Source organism: Eriocheir sinensis, unplaced genomic scaffold (genome assembly GCF_024679095.1).
Source record: "Eriocheir sinensis breed Jianghai 21 unplaced genomic scaffold, ASM2467909v1 Scaffold342, whole genome shotgun sequence".
NCBI classification, from domain to species: Eukaryota; Metazoa; Arthropoda; class Malacostraca; order Decapoda; family Varunidae; genus Eriocheir; species Eriocheir sinensis.
In genome coordinates, this window is record NW_026111657.1 from 175,141 (window position 1) to 192,888 (window position 17,748).

The 17,748-nt window shown below is 41.7% G+C and overlaps 1 protein-coding gene across 1 annotated transcript in view; it reads right to left on the reverse strand.

The window, feature by feature from the left end:
• LOC126991803 (UHRF1-binding protein 1-like) overlaps positions 1-17,748 on the reverse strand; it is a 55,829-nt gene extending 38,081 nt beyond the window's left edge. The window contains exons 1-7 of the mRNA XM_050850476.1: positions 17,601-17,748; positions 14,974-15,175; positions 13,945-14,136; positions 12,916-13,023; positions 11,212-11,329; positions 10,917-11,083; positions 10,371-10,590 (exon numbers count right to left, since the gene is read on the reverse strand). Of these exons, the coding sequence (XP_050706433.1) occupies positions 10,371-10,590; positions 10,917-11,083; positions 11,212-11,329; positions 12,916-13,023; positions 13,945-14,136; positions 14,974-15,175; positions 17,601-17,644 (1,051 nt within the window). The 5' untranslated portion in view covers positions 17,645-17,748. The remainder of the gene's footprint in view (positions 1-10,370; positions 10,591-10,916; positions 11,084-11,211; positions 11,330-12,915; positions 13,024-13,944; positions 14,137-14,973; positions 15,176-17,600) is intronic.

Genomic DNA, 17,748 nt, shown 5'->3' on the forward strand with positions numbered 1-17,748 from the left:
AAAAAAAAAAAAAAAAAAAACCCGTCCACACGCGGAACCCTCGCCCTTTAACGGAACTCAACAAAATTTCCTCCTGCGGGTCACTCGTCCTTTAAGGGTTAACGACATAGGCCAATTTTATTCATAGTATTCAGAGTTGCCTTATGTGGGCCAACTGACCTTTTGTAGTCTCCTTATATCCCTGTGTTATAAATGTGTATTTCTTTGGGAAAACTCGAGTCTATCTATGATGCGATAAAGTTCGATGCATTTAGCTTGAAAATGTTGTTTCTGTAAAGAGTTTGATGCATATGTGTATCCACTGAACTTTTGCATGAAGATGACCTGGCACATAGGTAAGTCATGGCCACGAGAGGTAAAAAGTGTTCTTGAGTAATAGCCACATTTTGTCACAGCAACCACAGGCGCTGCTCCTTACACACCATGTTTGTTTACTTGCTTACACGAAGAAGCTGACTGTTTGCATGTCATCATCTCTTCTTTGTTATTGTGATCACACTGAAACATAAATGCTAATTGTCCAGTGTCAATCCTATCATACAATGCACTTTTATAGAAGGTTCCCTCTCAAGCTCATGACCAGGTGCATCAATTACTTAACCTGTACAGCGTTTTGGTATTTTGTAATTTCCTTCCCACCCCAGCGTCGGAGGAAAAATCGATTTTTTTTTTTTTTTTGCATAATACACCTTAAAACCATGAAAAATGAAGAATTGTAACATCTTTCAGCTTACCGTTGCCTAGAAGTTGGTGTTTTGGGCCATATTATGTCGATTTGGGAAGCGAAATGGTCGTGTTGATTGCTGCAGACTTTCTTGGATTGTATGTGCGTATCAGAGTAAATCGTTTTCTCTCGACATATTTAGCACAGACTTATATATATTGTTAGAGAGTAACACATTTTGAGCCTTTTGATAGTTCAACTCAATGTACAGTTGCCCACAAGAGTGTTCGCTCACGCAATTACAGTTTATACGTGGCCCCTCCTTACCAAAAATGCCGGTACAAAAAATGCCGGTTCTAGATGTCGGTATGCGCACTATACCTCACCCACAACACTGTCAAACCACTTTCCAACCACCAAGCACTTCAATTTCCACATCATCATCATCATTTCATCGACGCCTGCTCCTAGGAGCTCCCACCAGGGGATGGCCACGGCAGAAAAGCTTCCAACTTTCTCTATCCAGACACTCCCTCCTTGCCTGCTCAAAATTTCTCAAAGATCTTTCCCCCCTCTCCCTAACGTACTCTTGCACCCTATCCCTCCATTTCACTGGAGGTCGTCCTCTAGCATTCCCTCCCTCTATCTTACTCACATACACCCTTCTGGTCATCTTACTCTCCTCCATTCGCTCCATGTGGCCAAACCACTTTAAAGTCTGGCGCTTCACTTCTTCCACCACTCCACAATTTCCACATCATGGTCTCCAAAACCACCTCCAACATCCACACAAATGAAAAAAAAATTGTACCCAGAATAATGGCTGTCAGGCTTGCCAGTTATGGCAATAAATGAAATATATTGGGTGGTCAGTATTCCCAAAGGATCAATCTACTAGGGCACCACCACAGAAATCACCCTCAACACTCCAGTGATGGGAAAAAATAATACATTATATACATACGACGTACGTATTTGACGCTGTATGGGTTAAAATCACACCAACAAAGGATAAAATGTTAATACAAGGTGCACAGTTCACACACCCACAGCCCAGGGAAACATACAATACTGACATTCTGCGCACCACCTTGTGAATCGCTTGTGAATTGCCATCAGTGTTTGGAAAATCTGAAATCTGAGAAACGGGGACTGCCAAATTAAGGGTCTACTGTATATACATAGATGTGCAATGAAATGGATGAAGCAAAGTGCAAGAATAAGGGTATAGGACATTTTTCAATAATATTTCAAAACTATAATATTTTGAAAAATAAATATACGTAACAAACAGGATCTACCGAGTATTATTGTCCCTAAGGATACTTGACTAATGTATCTAAGGGGTGAAAACAGTGGATATACTCAGAGCATTGAATAAGATGTGAATATGGTGAAACCAGAGCATTTAAAGCACTGGGTATGATAAAATATAGATCAAAATTAGTAAGTCAGAATATTTGTAAACTTAAGACAAGATCAGACATTGTATGGGTGCTTAGGTGCTTTGGAGAACTGACAAGCCAGAGATGGAAGGGGAAGAAGATTCATGCATAACTAGACTAACACAACTTATTTGCTATTGAATTTGGTTGAAAATACTTTTTCTAACTATAATCATCCCTACGTCACAACTCCTAAAATTGTACTATTGTGCTTCATTTTTCTATTTGCACGATCATATTTACAATACCATATTTATATCCAATTAACAGGCTTACTAATGAACACTTCAGTCAACCACGTGTGTGTGTGTGTGTGTGTGTGTGTGATACTACATCCTCATTTAGTCTGTTCCAAACCTCTATATTTCTTTGCGGGAAGCTATATTTCTTTGTCTCTCAAGCATCTTTCTTTCCTCAATTTTTTACTGTGTCCTCTTGTGTTCCTGGTGTTTATTCCTTCTTTTAGTAGTAACTCCTCATTTTGTTCAATAATTTATAAATCTGTATTAGGTCTCCCCTTTCTCTTCTTTGTTCTAGTGTTGGTAGGTCCATTTCCTTTAATCTTTCTTCATATGTCAATCCCTCCAGCTCTGGAACCATTTTTGTTGCCATTCTTTGGATTCTTTCTAGTTTTTTTATGAGTTTCTTCTTATGGGGAGACCACACTGCCTCCACATATTCCAGTTTTGTTCTAATCATAGTGGTTATTAACTTTTTCATCATATCCTTATCCATGTAGTGGAATGCTAATCCTATATCTCACCATATTATATGTATCACCGAATATCCGATTAACATGACTCTCAGGCTGTTGATTATCTTGTATTGTCACTCCCAGATCTCTCTCTTCTTGAGCTTTCTTTAATATTTCTCCATTTCCCATTTTATATGTCCCTTTTCGTCTCCATTCACTCTTTCCCATTTCCATTACATGACATTTCTTCACATTGAATTCCATCTCCCATTCAATACTCCATTGCCAAATCTTGTACAGGTCATCTTGCAGAATTCGCCGGCTGCCTGGGATTGAACCTGCGACCAGCGTGACAGGAGAGCCACTCCTTACCGAGTCAGCCAAAGAGGTACCTCACTGGCTAAGTGGGTTATGGGAGGCTCGTTTATCAGGCATAGTCGCTGCACTACAATAGGAGACAGGAACCACAGTGAACATCACCCAGGTCCCTTGTAAATACTACCACTAGGCCCCACTGGAACGGCGCCGTCAGGGAGCTCGGTGCCGATGCATCTTACTCCCGTGGTGTCTCATGCGTGTGTGTGAGTGTGTAATTCACCATGGTCTAACCATATGTAACTTGCAATCGAAGTTCAGATATAAGAGATCTTTGGGTCAGGCTGAAACCTCACACACACACACACACACACACACACACACACACACACAGGTGGCGGGACACATCCTCTGCCTGACACTTGATACACATTGCTGGGTGGACAGGGGGCACAGATTAAAGGAGACTGCACATCGGTCTCCACTCTGCCTGGGAATTGAACCCAAGACCTTTAAGTTGTGAACTGAATATGCTAACCACTGCAGTATAGAGCTGCATGTGCGTGTGTGTGTGTGTGTGTGTGTGTGTGTATTTACCTATTTGTTGCATACAGGGCCTGAGCTAGGCTCCTTGTCTACTTTTATCCAATCTTTCTTTCATTTAGTGGACACTCTTTGCCTCCACCATTTCCTCCTCCAAACTGTTCCACAAATCCACACTTCTATGAGGAAAGCTGTACTTCTTTTTGTCTCTCAAGCGTGTTCGCTTTCTCAGCTTCTTGTAGTGTCCTCTCAATCCCCTCCTTTGCTCTCTCTCCATCAAGTCCTCTCTATCTACCTTATCCATGCCACTCATCAACTTAAACAACATAATCAAGTCTCCCCTTTCTCTCCTCTGTTCCAAAGTTGGCAGGTTCACACACTCCAATCTTTCTTCATATGGCAGATCTGAGAGTTCAAGTACCATTTTTGTTGCAATTCTCTGAATGCTTCCAGTTTCTTTACATCCTTTTTTTTGTGTGGGCAGCACACCACCGCTGCATATTCTAACTTTGGTCTAATCATCACCTCTATTATCTTTGTCATTATATCTATATCCATATAGTGGAATGCAAATCTAACATTTTGCAATAGTCTGTAATAAATAATAAATATATACTACACTAAATGGGAGTAGATATCACTGCTTGTGTGGTGTCTATACAGAAAAATATGGTTGACCTCATCTCAATCTTTGTGTGAGAGCAGCGGCCTTGGCCAACAAAATATGAAAGATGAAGCTTTATTGATATTTAACATCACAGGATTAACACGCTTGCTTATTTTTTGTCCTATTTTGAATTCTCAGATGCCTCTCTCTCTCTAAGGAAAACATACAGCCCGCATGATGAGGCTCAGTTTCCCGTCAGACAGCAAAAGGTATAAGGGTGGTGGGTCACCTGAGTCATGTTGTTGAGGGAAAAAGAAAGTAAAAGGGAATGTGATAAACAAGGTGAAAAGAAAGCAAAGAAAGACTGATGGTAGGAGGGAAGATAAACTGTGACAAGACAGAGGGAGGCACTTAGCCTACTTATGCAACTCTGCCTTACAACAAAGTGTTTCTGCTAATACTGCTACTACTAGTAATAATAATAATAATAATAATAATAATAATAATAATAATAATAATTACAGGAATGATGATAATAACAATAATAATAATAATAATAACAAGTATAACAATAATATCAATTAGACCATGTAATCCCTACAGTGTAGTGAATATGCGATATGAGGTGCCAGTCTTGCTGGGCCCACGCACTTGAACACATGTCACTCATTCAGGGCAGCACAGGAACGTAAAATACGTTGTATTATCACCTTGCTGGGATGATAAAACAACACATATGAAGCTGTTGTCTTTGCAAATCGCAGAAGAAGGATTCAACTAAACAATGACACACTTCATAATTGTGCTGCTTCAGTAGTTTTATGCAATTTCACCTGGAAAACCCATCAGTTTGAGCAAAAATGCCCAGACCATGAGCACGGCAGGCATCAGACCTGGCCGGACTGTAAGGGTTAACCCTTTCATTGCTAAGCGCTCGCAACGAGACTATCCCCTCAGGCGCGCTCAGGCACCCCAGCGGGGGAAGGGGATCTCTTTTAACCGCTGTATCTCAAAAACTATTCATCACAGCTACAAAACAAAAACACCATTGGAAAGAGGAGGCCAAGATCTATAAGATTCGGTTATGTAAGCCTCTCCTGCGAACGTACAGGCACGTTCAGGGGGTGTTTTTTGCTGTGAGTGCAACTGGCGCTCGCAGCAAACTTTTAGCACCACCAGCAAGTGACGCTAGTGCTCGCTCTTTTAACCTCTGTATCTCAAAAACTATTCATCACAATTACAAAACAAAAACACCATTGGAAAGAGGAGGCCAAGATCTATACGCTTCAGTAATGTAAGCCTCTCCTGCAAAAGTACAGGCCGTTTAGGGGGTGTTGCCTGTGAAGATGTACATTTATACGTGTGCAACGGTCAGCCGTAAGGCAACTACTGAAGATCTCTTGATGATGGGGTGCTGGCAGGGCAGCATTGCCAGCTGCTAAATTTAAAACTATTTGGTCAAAATATCAGTCATGTGATAGGTGAAGCTATGCAAAAATGTCGCTCTATTGGACAACAACATCCACCAGTTGCTCGTCCATAGATTTTCCGCGCTGGGCTGACATGGTTTTCCACCAAATTTAGTGGAGAACCCACTCAATTGGCAATGCTGTGTTGTGAGAAATATTGTTGGAACACTCATACGCGGGAGATTTGAGTGCGGCTGGGGTTCGCAGTGAGCGTTTAGCACCACCAGCAAATACGCCTAACGCTCGCTGTGAGCGTTTAGCCATGAAAGGGTTAAACTCGTGTCATAATCCATCTCATGTAATAGTTGACCCTTCTTCATGGGATATAAATATGGATTCTTTCTTTTACCATGTGAAAAAGCCACGCCCTGCTCTTTGACGGTATTTTTTTTTTCATATTACATGTAAAAGTCAAACCCTTTCTTCGGAATGATTCTTTTTAACATTTGCAAAACTCAATCCTGACTTTCAAGAATACCACAGACAATTTACAGAAACAGTGGTGAGCAAACGAGTCACAGCTAAAAGCAGAGCGGTGAGTAGGAAATAGGATTGAATTGGTCCGGGTCTTCATGAAATCTGGACACTTTAGAATCATATTTTGTAGAATCATATTTTGACCCATTAAATCCCAATAATGGGAATAACATCCCTACTCCACTAAATGTCAGTTCTTATATAATTGCACAGTGTATTTTAGACATTCCTGAAAGCCTCTTCAATAGTTCAAGGTATAATAAAATGTCTTTAGTTTGTTTTCTACAAGGAGGAAGACAGCAGCTCCATACCTGTTCTTGGTGAGCTAAGTGTGCCTACCAGCTTAGGGTGGACAGCACTGTGCAGGAACTTTGAGAGACTGAAATATAACAGGCTGAGAGGTTTGTGTAACTACTCATATGACTCAAAAAATCATTGTATACTCTCATTTTTAGGTTGTCAGTTTCTGTTGTTTAGTAAATGCTACCTGTTATATTTCACTTTTGCCGAGTTATGAATTTTCTGAGTACGGCTTTGCTCTTTACATCACCAACCTTGTGTGCAACAATTAATTTATTGCATTTTCTTAAGTAAACTTGCAGAGTAAATAACAGTGACTTATCATATTTTCATTTTACACTCATAGTATGCATCATACTACACTGAAAAGTTTCCATTTTGTGCTCAAATTTACGATGAAACAATTATTATTAAGGCGATACTGACATATTACAATAAAGACAGCCGTGAAGCTTGTGGCTCAATCAATCAAGAAATCAATCAGGGCAAGCTTTGCCTCGCCCACCCTATGATGACAACTTTGGAGATTCCTCGCCACTTCCCATTCTCTTTTATTTTTTATTTTTTTTACGTTTACACCTATAGCACCGGTGGGCTTGCTTGAGGGGCCTGGATGGTGTTCGGCCCCAGCCCGTCAAGGCACAGGCAAGTGTTTATAGTGGCGCCATCTTCTCTTGGCTCATGCTGCCCCCCGGTACTCGTTCTTGATTCACTTGGACAGTTTCCTCTAGAGTCCGGGTTGATGAGTGGTCTTCAGGACAGCATGTGGGTAGTTTTAAGCCACTCGGCGGTGACTGAAAAATCCGAGGTGGTAGGGTGGGGATTCGAACTCGCATCGTCCATCACGTGGTGAATGTGGGCCCAGCAGGCTACCACTCAGCCACCGCCTACCCTAAGATACCTCATGGCTTTGCTCAGGCCACAAACTCTATGAGCATCCCCTTGGTCTCCTCCACTTGAAGGGCTGTCTCTTACAGAAATGACACGGTGAGCAGGGTTGTCTTGCCACATGCCCATATTTCTGGAGTTGGTGTCACTGACCATGCAGGCAATAGGCCTCGATTCAGTCTCACGGAGTAGTCACCAGTTAGACACAAAATCATTCCAGCAAAATACCATGATTCTGTGTAGGCACTTGTTACCAAAGGCATCAATCCACCTCTAAGTCACAATTCAGTGTCCAAGTCTCACGGCCACAGAATAAGACAGGGAGCACAAGCGAATTGATGATCCGGATCTTTGTCGTTTTGCACATGCATCAACAACGCCTCATACTCATGCTGAGTGAGTCAGCAACACTGTAGGTCATTGGGGGCATACACTATAGCTGTGAGTGGCTGTGGTGCTCATCTCTGTCACCTTGACCCTAGAGCCAATGGTGGGTGATAACTTATTACGCCAGGACACAGGGCCAGTGTGACATCTGGGTTACCAGAGTTTACCTGCCCTGGCTTTCCCCGGCCACCTATTTATTGACTAGCCTGAAAGGGAGGATGAATAGCTGGGTGAGTTGCACACCAACTGCCTGAGCTGGGATTCAAACCTGGGCCCATGGATTCGTAGCTAGGCACCTTAACTGCACATCCAGTAACCACTGGACATAGCCAGATCCCAGATTTTTTGACCCGGACTTGACCAGGCATATGTCCTATAACTGTTAAGACCCCAGATTTTGCTCGGGAATTTGAGGGTTGAGCATTGTACAACAAGCACATGTGTGGGTCAGTGGACCCTGCATCCTGGATGGGGCTTGACAATTTGTTTCCTGCCTTCTACAAATGGGCACATTATTTTTGATTCATTATTATTATTATTATTATTATTATCACTTTTAACACTATTCTCACAATGACGCAGTCACATGAACTATAGTTAGGGAGAAACTCACGTGCACATATGATCGCTGGGGCATGTACACGCACACATGTACACACACTCAAATAAGTATCGTTACACATTCATCACAATACAAAGTGACACCAAGGACGAAGCCATTGATAACATGTTACTCATGTTGGTATCACTGCATGTGTTGGGTGTGGCTTCACTTGCCTGAACCAAGTGAGCGGGACTCTCAAATGAAGCAGCAGAATTTGAGGAGGCACAGTAACGCTTCATGAAACACACAGGTGGAGTCTTAGTTGAAGTGACTTGATCTGTGTTGTATGTAGCACTATAATATTGTCGTGTTTGGGTCATTGCTTTAACACTTCACACACAAGTGAATAGTTAAAGTTTCATCCATTTAGGAGACAATATGATAAACACCTTGCGTTATTGTTAAACATTCACTATAGGAGCATTGTATATATTACACGTGGTTAGATAAACATCACAGGCATGGTTGCTTTTAGCATTGCAACTTGAAGGTTTTTTTTTCAGATGCCCACAGCTTGTTCATGAGAAAAGACACGTTCAGTGGAAGCATTAGTTCCAGGATGGCACATTATGAACTATATCTGACATGCACTGATGGTTGATGTTTTTGTCTTTGACATGGGGGAATACTTCTACCCACCGCTGTTTCCTATATCATATGAACATTGTTTTATAATTTGTGAATGTAAAGCTTCAACAAGTGGCACTCAAATCACTCCATTAATATTATGGTGAGATCTGGCATCTCAGTGTCTCCTTTCCTCTTTATCCCTCCCTTTTAGGGGTCCTGTCCAGACCCCCAGCAGAGCTGAGCTGGTGGGGGTGATCGCACTATTACCAACCCTGCCGAGATTATTGGGTTGCTCGTATGAAACTCGTCGGACCCCACTGTAGCGATAATTTTTTGAGTGTATGTACATGAAATGATGGAACTGCAAGAATCTATTCAGCTGACCTTGCTTGCTCTGCAATTACTATGATACTTTTTACTCTACCATTTTTAGCATCCTACTCAGTGCTCCATGCATTTATACACTGTCTTCTGGATCACATATGCTACCATTACAAGGGCAAAATGTTCTTTTCTAGGAATCATTTCCTGAGGCACTTCAAACTTGAATAGTTTCACAGACAGTCCTGCTTTCTTACAAAAAAAGTTGTTGCTGCTCTTATACCCAATGTAGCCCCAAGGTGTATGGTCTTCACTTACTTCTGCACCCAGAAAATATTGTCTCAGTCTTTGAAGATGACACCAAAACATGACTACAGGCTCGTTTCATTGGTGTGAGACACTTATTTGATATATATATATATGTAAAAAAAAACTGCTGCGAGTACAGGTGGATCAAGCAGGAAGCTATACAAAACTAATCACTGCAGACTGACAAGCCTGAGTCTCAATATCACTGACTCTTCATGCAGGGTTCATGTCTTCTACATTCTCAAGCCTGTTAATAATATCTTACCTCCTGCAAAATTCAAGTAGCATGTTCAAAGGAAAATTTGTGCATTGTTTAAAGGAGAAGGCAAATGAATGGATATCCTCATTTCTAAATCTACATGGTAATCGAAAAAGTATACTGATAGGAAAGATAAAGACAGTATCAGGATCAAAGGTGAACTCTGATTGTTACTCGAGTCTGTTATATATCATCATTATTGCACCTAGTAGAGAGAAGAAATAGTGGCCACAAGTACTGAAGAAAACCTTGCTCATACAGAAGTTATAATGGAAGTTTTAAGAACTGGGTTTCAATGAATTTTTAACACTCGAGTTTTCTTGTATTTACCAGAGTGAAATTTCAAAAATACTGAACAGCAGCCATAACGTCAATACTGAACACAGGACACTGATGAAAGCTAGGTCAGCTCAGGGCATCACGATAATGGAAGAGAATGTTCTTGTACATGCACAAGAATAGTCTTTAAAACATTTATCTTGACGGCAGCACACTGGCATCCATTCATCAATACTTACGTCCGGGGTCATCACAGAAGTGGAGGTCAATTCTCTCTGAATAGAAATGATAGGAGGTCTCTGGCACATCATACTTGCTGAACACCTTAACAACATGAGACTGGGACGCTGAGGGCCTGGCACTGCTCACGCCTGATGAAGACCCTCGTGCCGGAGTTGCTCCACCCCCACGCACCTGTTGAGCCTGCTGAGTCAACTGGGCCTGGAACTCTGGGAGGGACTAGAAACACGAGGGCCATGAGTATGTTACATATAATATTTACAAACCTTTAAAATAAACTAAGCAGTCTTTCCTTATGATCACAGTTATCAGCATTTATAGGATACTTTTGGAGCTGGAACAAAGAAAATGGTTCAGAGCATAATCAGCTATTTAATGATTTAGTTAAAACCTTTAAAATACACCTGTCCAGTTTTAAGTGACTTCACCATATATCAAACACCCCCAAATAAAATAACTTATACCTAGTAATTTGGTGAGGACAGTAGTATAAACCATGAGCCTTAAACTTCATACAAATTTCACAGTTAGCTGCAAAATCTTACCTCCAACTTCCTCACAGCCTTGGTCTTCTGTGACTCCTGAGCTGCCCTTTGCACCAGGTCTGAGAGGGAGTCAATGAAGTGAAATGCTGCCGTGAGCTGCGAGTCTGTCAGCACCCACAGGAGGTCATCCATCAGCAGCACTAGGCGACACCCAACCACTGAACAATCTACCAACAGATGACGTGGGTATGTACTCAGTGTTGCGGACAATGGAAGAAAGTTATACAAGAAAATGATCCAGGGAAATAAGTTAGAGGAAGAGGAAAAGCAGAATGAAACAGAAAATCCTTCTGACCTCCCAGTTTCTTTTTAATGGTGATTCTGCAGCGTGCCTGGTTGGTAATGAGCCGCAGTGGTGTCAGGGCCTGATCACACGTGGACTTGGCCTCAACGCGCAGTGTCTGCCATGAGAGCTGTGTGCACAACATTACATCAGAACAGAATGAAGAAAATATGATCCACTTGTACAGGACAAGCATCAAGTCTGCTCGTCCTACACTGGTCCTGTAGCAGGCCAGACACCAGTGAATGGTTGCCTTCTCTTACAAGACAAATATTCAAAAGTATAAAAAAGGAAAGTAATGTCTTCTTGTTAATAACAACAATAAATGCAATTATGAAGTTTAATGAGCATAATTCTTTTCTGAATGCACAGGCACATGACTGCGTCTAATTTCTTATCAATATGATCCAAATTTGGCTACAAACTGTTTGAAGTCCCTCTTCTCTTTCTCCGTATTTATGTGCTGGTTATTTTATCTTGTCAGATCTGATTAAACTACCAGTCTTTTTCTACATGATTTTCAAGTGAAAACTCATTTTGGGTAATGTAACATTAACCAGCAAGAGGTCAACCATACACAAATTCTCTTTTTTTTGTCCCATATTATTCAAAATGGATGTGGTGTGCTGGCTTACCTGTGTGTCCAAATGGCAGAAGACTGTACTGATATATTCTAGACACTTCCAGAAACATGATTAATGTAGCTGCTAAAGTTAAGCCATTTCAAATAGCCGTTGAGGCATTGGCTTCTGCGGGTCCTTTCCTCCCCTCCGCTCTGCCACACAGTCCCAACACCAATCTCTTCCTCTTATATGTTAGCTATAGGTAACATACGAGAGGAAGGGATAGGTGTTGGGACTGTGTGGCAGAGCAGAGGGGAGGAAAGGACCCGCAGAAGCCAACGCCTCAACAGACTATTTGAAATGGTTTGACTACAGGGGGTATCTCAAATCCGTAGGAAGTGATAAAGTGACTGCAGACAGTAAACACAGGCTTCACGTAAATATACATGCTTGACCTCTCACCGGTTAAGCTATAGTTTACTTTGACACTGGCCAAATTTTTACAAGAAAATGTCCTCATGAAAGTGAAAAAAATAATCAATGTAAACCAAAAAATTGTCAAAGCAAAAAATATCATTTAAATAAAAAAATCTGATTAAAATAAATTTCTTTTTTTATTAAAAAATCATAAATTTTTCAAACCCTGAACCCTGAAGGGGACAGGAATGCTGACCTGAGAGGCTCAGTGAACCTAATTAGATGGCAGTTATGCTGCTCTGACCAACAGCTACCCCTAACTTATCTTTATGCTGAAATGTTTTAGTTTCTGCCGTTAAAGTGGCTTGGTTTGACATGTTATATACAACAGCGGGGCAAAAATAAACATATACATTGGTAGAATTCCTTAGGGAAGCCATAGTGCCAGGTGAAAGCATGCCTACTTCAGCCACAGCCACCCTGTCTAGGATAGTTTGTGAGGGGAACAAATGAACAGATCTGCTGCACATCATGTGTCACATGGATACACTTCCTGACAATTGCCATTTTTTATTTCATAAGATGACTGTGTTGCTTAAGCTGGTTTATGTTGTCTAGCCTAATAAGAATCAAACTAAAATAAAAATAATGAGATGCTGTTTAAAAACATATATAAAATGTCACCTCTTACTAACAATTGCCTTAGTACTCAGCTGCATATAAGGTTCACTCTTACCTCTTTAAATATAAGTAGTTCGCCTCGGTCCACATCCTTCAGCCTTGTTTGTCTTAAGTCAGATTTTTGCCAAAGGGGATTTTTAGAGTCCAGAACAATCCTGGATAGCTGAAACATGAACAAGATATTGATACTTCCCATGAAGTGGCCTCTCCCACATAATGTTCAATGAGGTGATACTCAAGTTTGATGCTCTCAAAATATCTCACAAATTACCAAATTCTTTGAAGTCAAAATTATATGAGGATAAAAGTGGTAAGAAAACATCAGGTATGTTGACAGGGAAGGTAATGAGGATGAGTGGTCAGCGTGGTGAGCCCATGGACCTAGGTTTGAGTCCCACTGGATCACACTGTGGGTAATCTTCCATCACTGAGTGATGGAAGATTACCCACATGCTGCCAAGGTCTTAAATCAACCTTAACCTGGTAGCAGCAGGGATCATGTTTTTTAATGGTCCCTCCAAGCGAGAAAAATGAGAAAAAATCACTCCTCACACAAACCATTTCATAATATATATCAAAGCATTTGTGATCAGATTATGTATCATCTATTTTGGGGGGTTTATATCATGGCACAAATTTGGCCTGTCGCTGCTACACGGTAAAGCCACAAATTTGGCCCGTCACTACTACCGGGTCAATGTCAGTGACTTCGTTCAAGTGGAGCACCATGAGCAGCATGGGCCGAGCAAGAATCATAAATCACGGCAGCCACTATAAATAAAATTCGCCTGTGCCACTAACGGGCTGGGGTTGCCAAAGAGACCCCTCAACACAGCCTACTGGCACTATAAAAATTAATCAATAAATAAATATAGATAAATAAATAAATAAAAATATGGTCTTTTCTCAGACATGCTGCAGATCTACAAAGATATCATTTAGACACTTTTTCATTGTGGGTCAGATAAAATCATTGAATAAAATGACGAGGAAAAGAATGTGAGCAAAATAAAAGAGACATCTCTCTGCTGCATACTGGAACCACCACTGAAGTACCCACTATTAAACTGCCTAATGCACTCACCTGAAAAGTGGCATGGAAGGCATGGCTGCGAAAGGTTATCAGCACAGAATTAACAGTGACCGTCATGCCATCAATAACCTTATCAGCAAAGCCATAGCGACCCCCTGAGCTGTAGGACGGGAGCACAGAGGACACCGAGTGAGACCGTAGCTCACTGCAGGTCTCCATTTCCACCTGCACCTCGTCCAGGCTCTGAGAGGAAACAGGAAACTTTTAATGAGATCTAGACGTGAACATTTAGCAGCAGAATTCAACACCATCACAATACCACTGCACAAACCCAATATCCACACTTTACTTGCTTGAAATGTCCTCCCACAAGATTTCCTACAGAAGCTAATTTCTTACAAATTTCTTGGAATTTCCCACAAAGCGGCAACACTGGCCAAGCAGTACACTTAAGTACTTTACAAAAGAAATGATCACGTAAAGAAGTCGGAGTCTGAAATATTTTTATCAATTCCGACTCCAGCCAAAAGTAGCCGACTCCTTGACTCCTGACTCTGCCTCCACACCCCTGCTGGTGTTTGCATGATGTGGATGCACTGAATGAAAAATTTATAAGAGGATGTGAGACGTGCAGCAGTCCACCATATAGGGTTTGTGAGGACAGAAGGTAAAAACTGTGTGTGTATATTTCAGGTGGAATGGAGATATTTAGGAAGCCAGGAAGGAATGAAAGATGGAAATGCAGGCAACAGAAAGCCTACAGTTTTTATTCTCTCTCTCTCTCTCTCTCTCTCTCTCTCCACCTATCTATCTGTTGTCAAGAAGCAAGAGACAATATGCGTGTTATGCACCTGTGCAGGTGCCCTGCACATTATAATCCAGATCCAGATCCAGATCCAAAGCACAAATATCTGAAGCACCAAACTCCATTCCAAGAGAATCCAAAGTTTCAGCAGATCCTCCTCCAAAACAAAGTATAAATAGAATTCACCAATCATCTAACTCTGCAAGAATAAATAAACTACACACTAATGTCAAACATGGGAGGCTAAGGTGAGGCTTGCCTGGAGAAATACTTACCACAGCAATTGGAACACTCTTGAGCTTCGTCCATTGTATCTTGAGGTTGACCCTGTTGACCAATGCCCTCGTTATCCTGAGCCACGTTGGCAGCTCCAAGAGGTCTGTGAGTACGGCTTCATTGAGCTCTAGGTTGGTGAGCTCCCCCTCCCCCTTCAGTGTGCTGACATTAACACTGTCTGATGAAAGATTCTTGGCAAATCTGAAATGGCCCAGGCAAATGGTCAATGATACAAAGGATTAGCATGACCCTTTTCATTTCCTCACCTCCTTGGTCAGCCAGGAAGATGGCTCTACCCTCTACCATAAAACATACTAAAACTTTTCCATAACATTCAACCCCTTGGTGCACTAAGACGTGAATGGCATGAAACTAAATATACCAAGAAAGTTAACTCATGATGACGTTATTTTAATCAAGAAAAATAACATTTTTAAATATAATTAGATTCATCATACCGGCATCAATTCTGGTGAGAATTTACGCTTCCTCACTTGCAATGAAAAGAAATACACCTGGGGCCCCAACAGTTGCCTATTGCGCCGTCAACTCTCCTTCGCACAGGTAAGGTAAAATTAAATTAGGTTCTCGTCGATATTTTATCTATTTAATATTGTATTTATCTTTTTTTGTGTTAGATTTATTGATTTCCATTGGTTTTGTGTTATGAACCTGTGCACAAAGTACTGTTGTAAAAGTTTAAATAAGCAATCATTTGGGGTCCAGAGAACGGATTAATCCATTTTACATTGATTCCTTAGGGGAAAATAGCTTCGGTTTACGAATATTTTGGGTGGCGAATGGACTTCAGGAAATAATTAAATTCACAAATACAAGTACAGGCAACCGCCTGGCTGTATGTAAACAAACAGAAGGCGGCAGTAGCTGAGGAGTGATGAGCAGTAAAAGATGGTCTACCAAGAGACTCATAAAGTGGACTGGCAGAGCTGCTTTGTTTACCATTTAATTGACAAGATAAGAGAGCACCCCAGGCTGTGGGACCACAGTTCAAAATATCTTTTTTTTTCCACTTTATGAAAATTGTACGACTCCCGGTCTTCAAAGCACAGTTCTCTGACAAGGTTTGGGTAAACACTCATGTCCTCCAGTCTTTGAAGCCATAATCGTGCCTACAACGGTTTCTTCCTTCCATTTAACTACAGCAACAAGTCCATAACTTGGGTAGTGGCAGCACAAGCTGCAACAGCTCTTACTTTACTAGCAGATGGCACCATGTCGATGCAGGACAACTGCTTTGTTTAGATTGTGGATACCGGCAACCGACCTTGGCTGTGTGTGACACACATCCGGAAAAGTTGGAGTTGCCGGTTGCCTCTACCGCCAACACGATTGGAGGAAAGGGTCCCATGTGACACCACACCAATGCAGATGGGGGAAAAAGACCCCATGAGACGACAAATTCAGTCCAGTGTCTCTATGGCCATGTTGTGGCGAAAAAGTAAAAATCTCCAGGTGATAAAGCATCATGTTTTACTTGGAAATGAATAGTCAGTGTCACAAAATTAGACTGCAAGAGTCTCAAATATTTTTAGGAAAAGCATTAATTCAGGCCCAGCAGCAGACCATTAGCTCTGCAAGTCACCCTTGCTGCACTCTCCAGCAGAGGCCACAGGGTAAACCTTACATGACATCTAGTAAGGAAGTATCGTCTTGAACCAAGAAAAAAAAGCACGTGAATCTGAAATACACCACTCAAACCAGCAACATAACCCGTCGTGGTGTTGATGTTGGACGTGCTAGGCTCGGGGAACAGCATGACATTTCCTTGAAACTTAGCTGTCAGCATGAAATACTGAGAAGATTATCTTGGGAGACCAATCATTCATTTTCAAATCATCACATACCGAAAGAAGAATCTTCTTTCAATAATTACCTAGCTTTAAAACTCAAATAAAAACACGACAACTCCGCTCAATGAATCACTGATGAAAAAATGAGGCCCAGCATTGATAGCTTGAGGTCCATATTTTTAAACATTTCGGCACCCGTGCTCACACACCCAACAAGGTTTTCACTGGAGTGTGGGTCACTTTCAGGGGTGGGCAGTTTTATGACCCTGATGGCAGTTTGACCCCAGGCCTAGTAATGAGATAACAGGATCACAAGCAAAACACACTGAATAAAGCCAGATGGGGGGAAGGCAAGGAGAACAGACAATGACCAAGATAGATACCAAATAATAACAATGAGAGGAATAATTGGTAAGTCTATGACCCTGGTGGTAGTTTGTCCCCAGGCCTAGTAATGAGATAACAGGATCACAAGCAAAACACACTGAATAAAGCCAGATGGGGGGAAGGCAAGGAGAACAGACAATGACCAAGATAGATACCAAATAATAACAATGAGAGGAATAATTGGTAAGTCTATGACCCTGGTGGTAGTTTGACCCCAGGCCTAGTACTGACAGGAACAAACAAAACACACTGAATAAAACCAGATGGGGGGAAGGCAAGGAGAACAGAAAGTGACCAAGATAAATACCAAATAATACCAATAATAATAGTAATGACATGTAGGGTGAGGCGAGGGGGGGTGGGGGGCGACTGGCACATAAGACGCACTCCCCCTCGGCCCCTCACCCCCCATGGACGCCCTCACTCACTTGGACAGGTGTTTGAGGATCTGGTTCTTGATGAGGCCAGCCATGACGGGGCACGCGGCGGCGGGGAGGTCACACTAACGATCAATCGGCCTCATATTTACTGGAGGCCATGGAGGAGGGCGCTTAGGGGCCGGGGCTGGACTGGCAG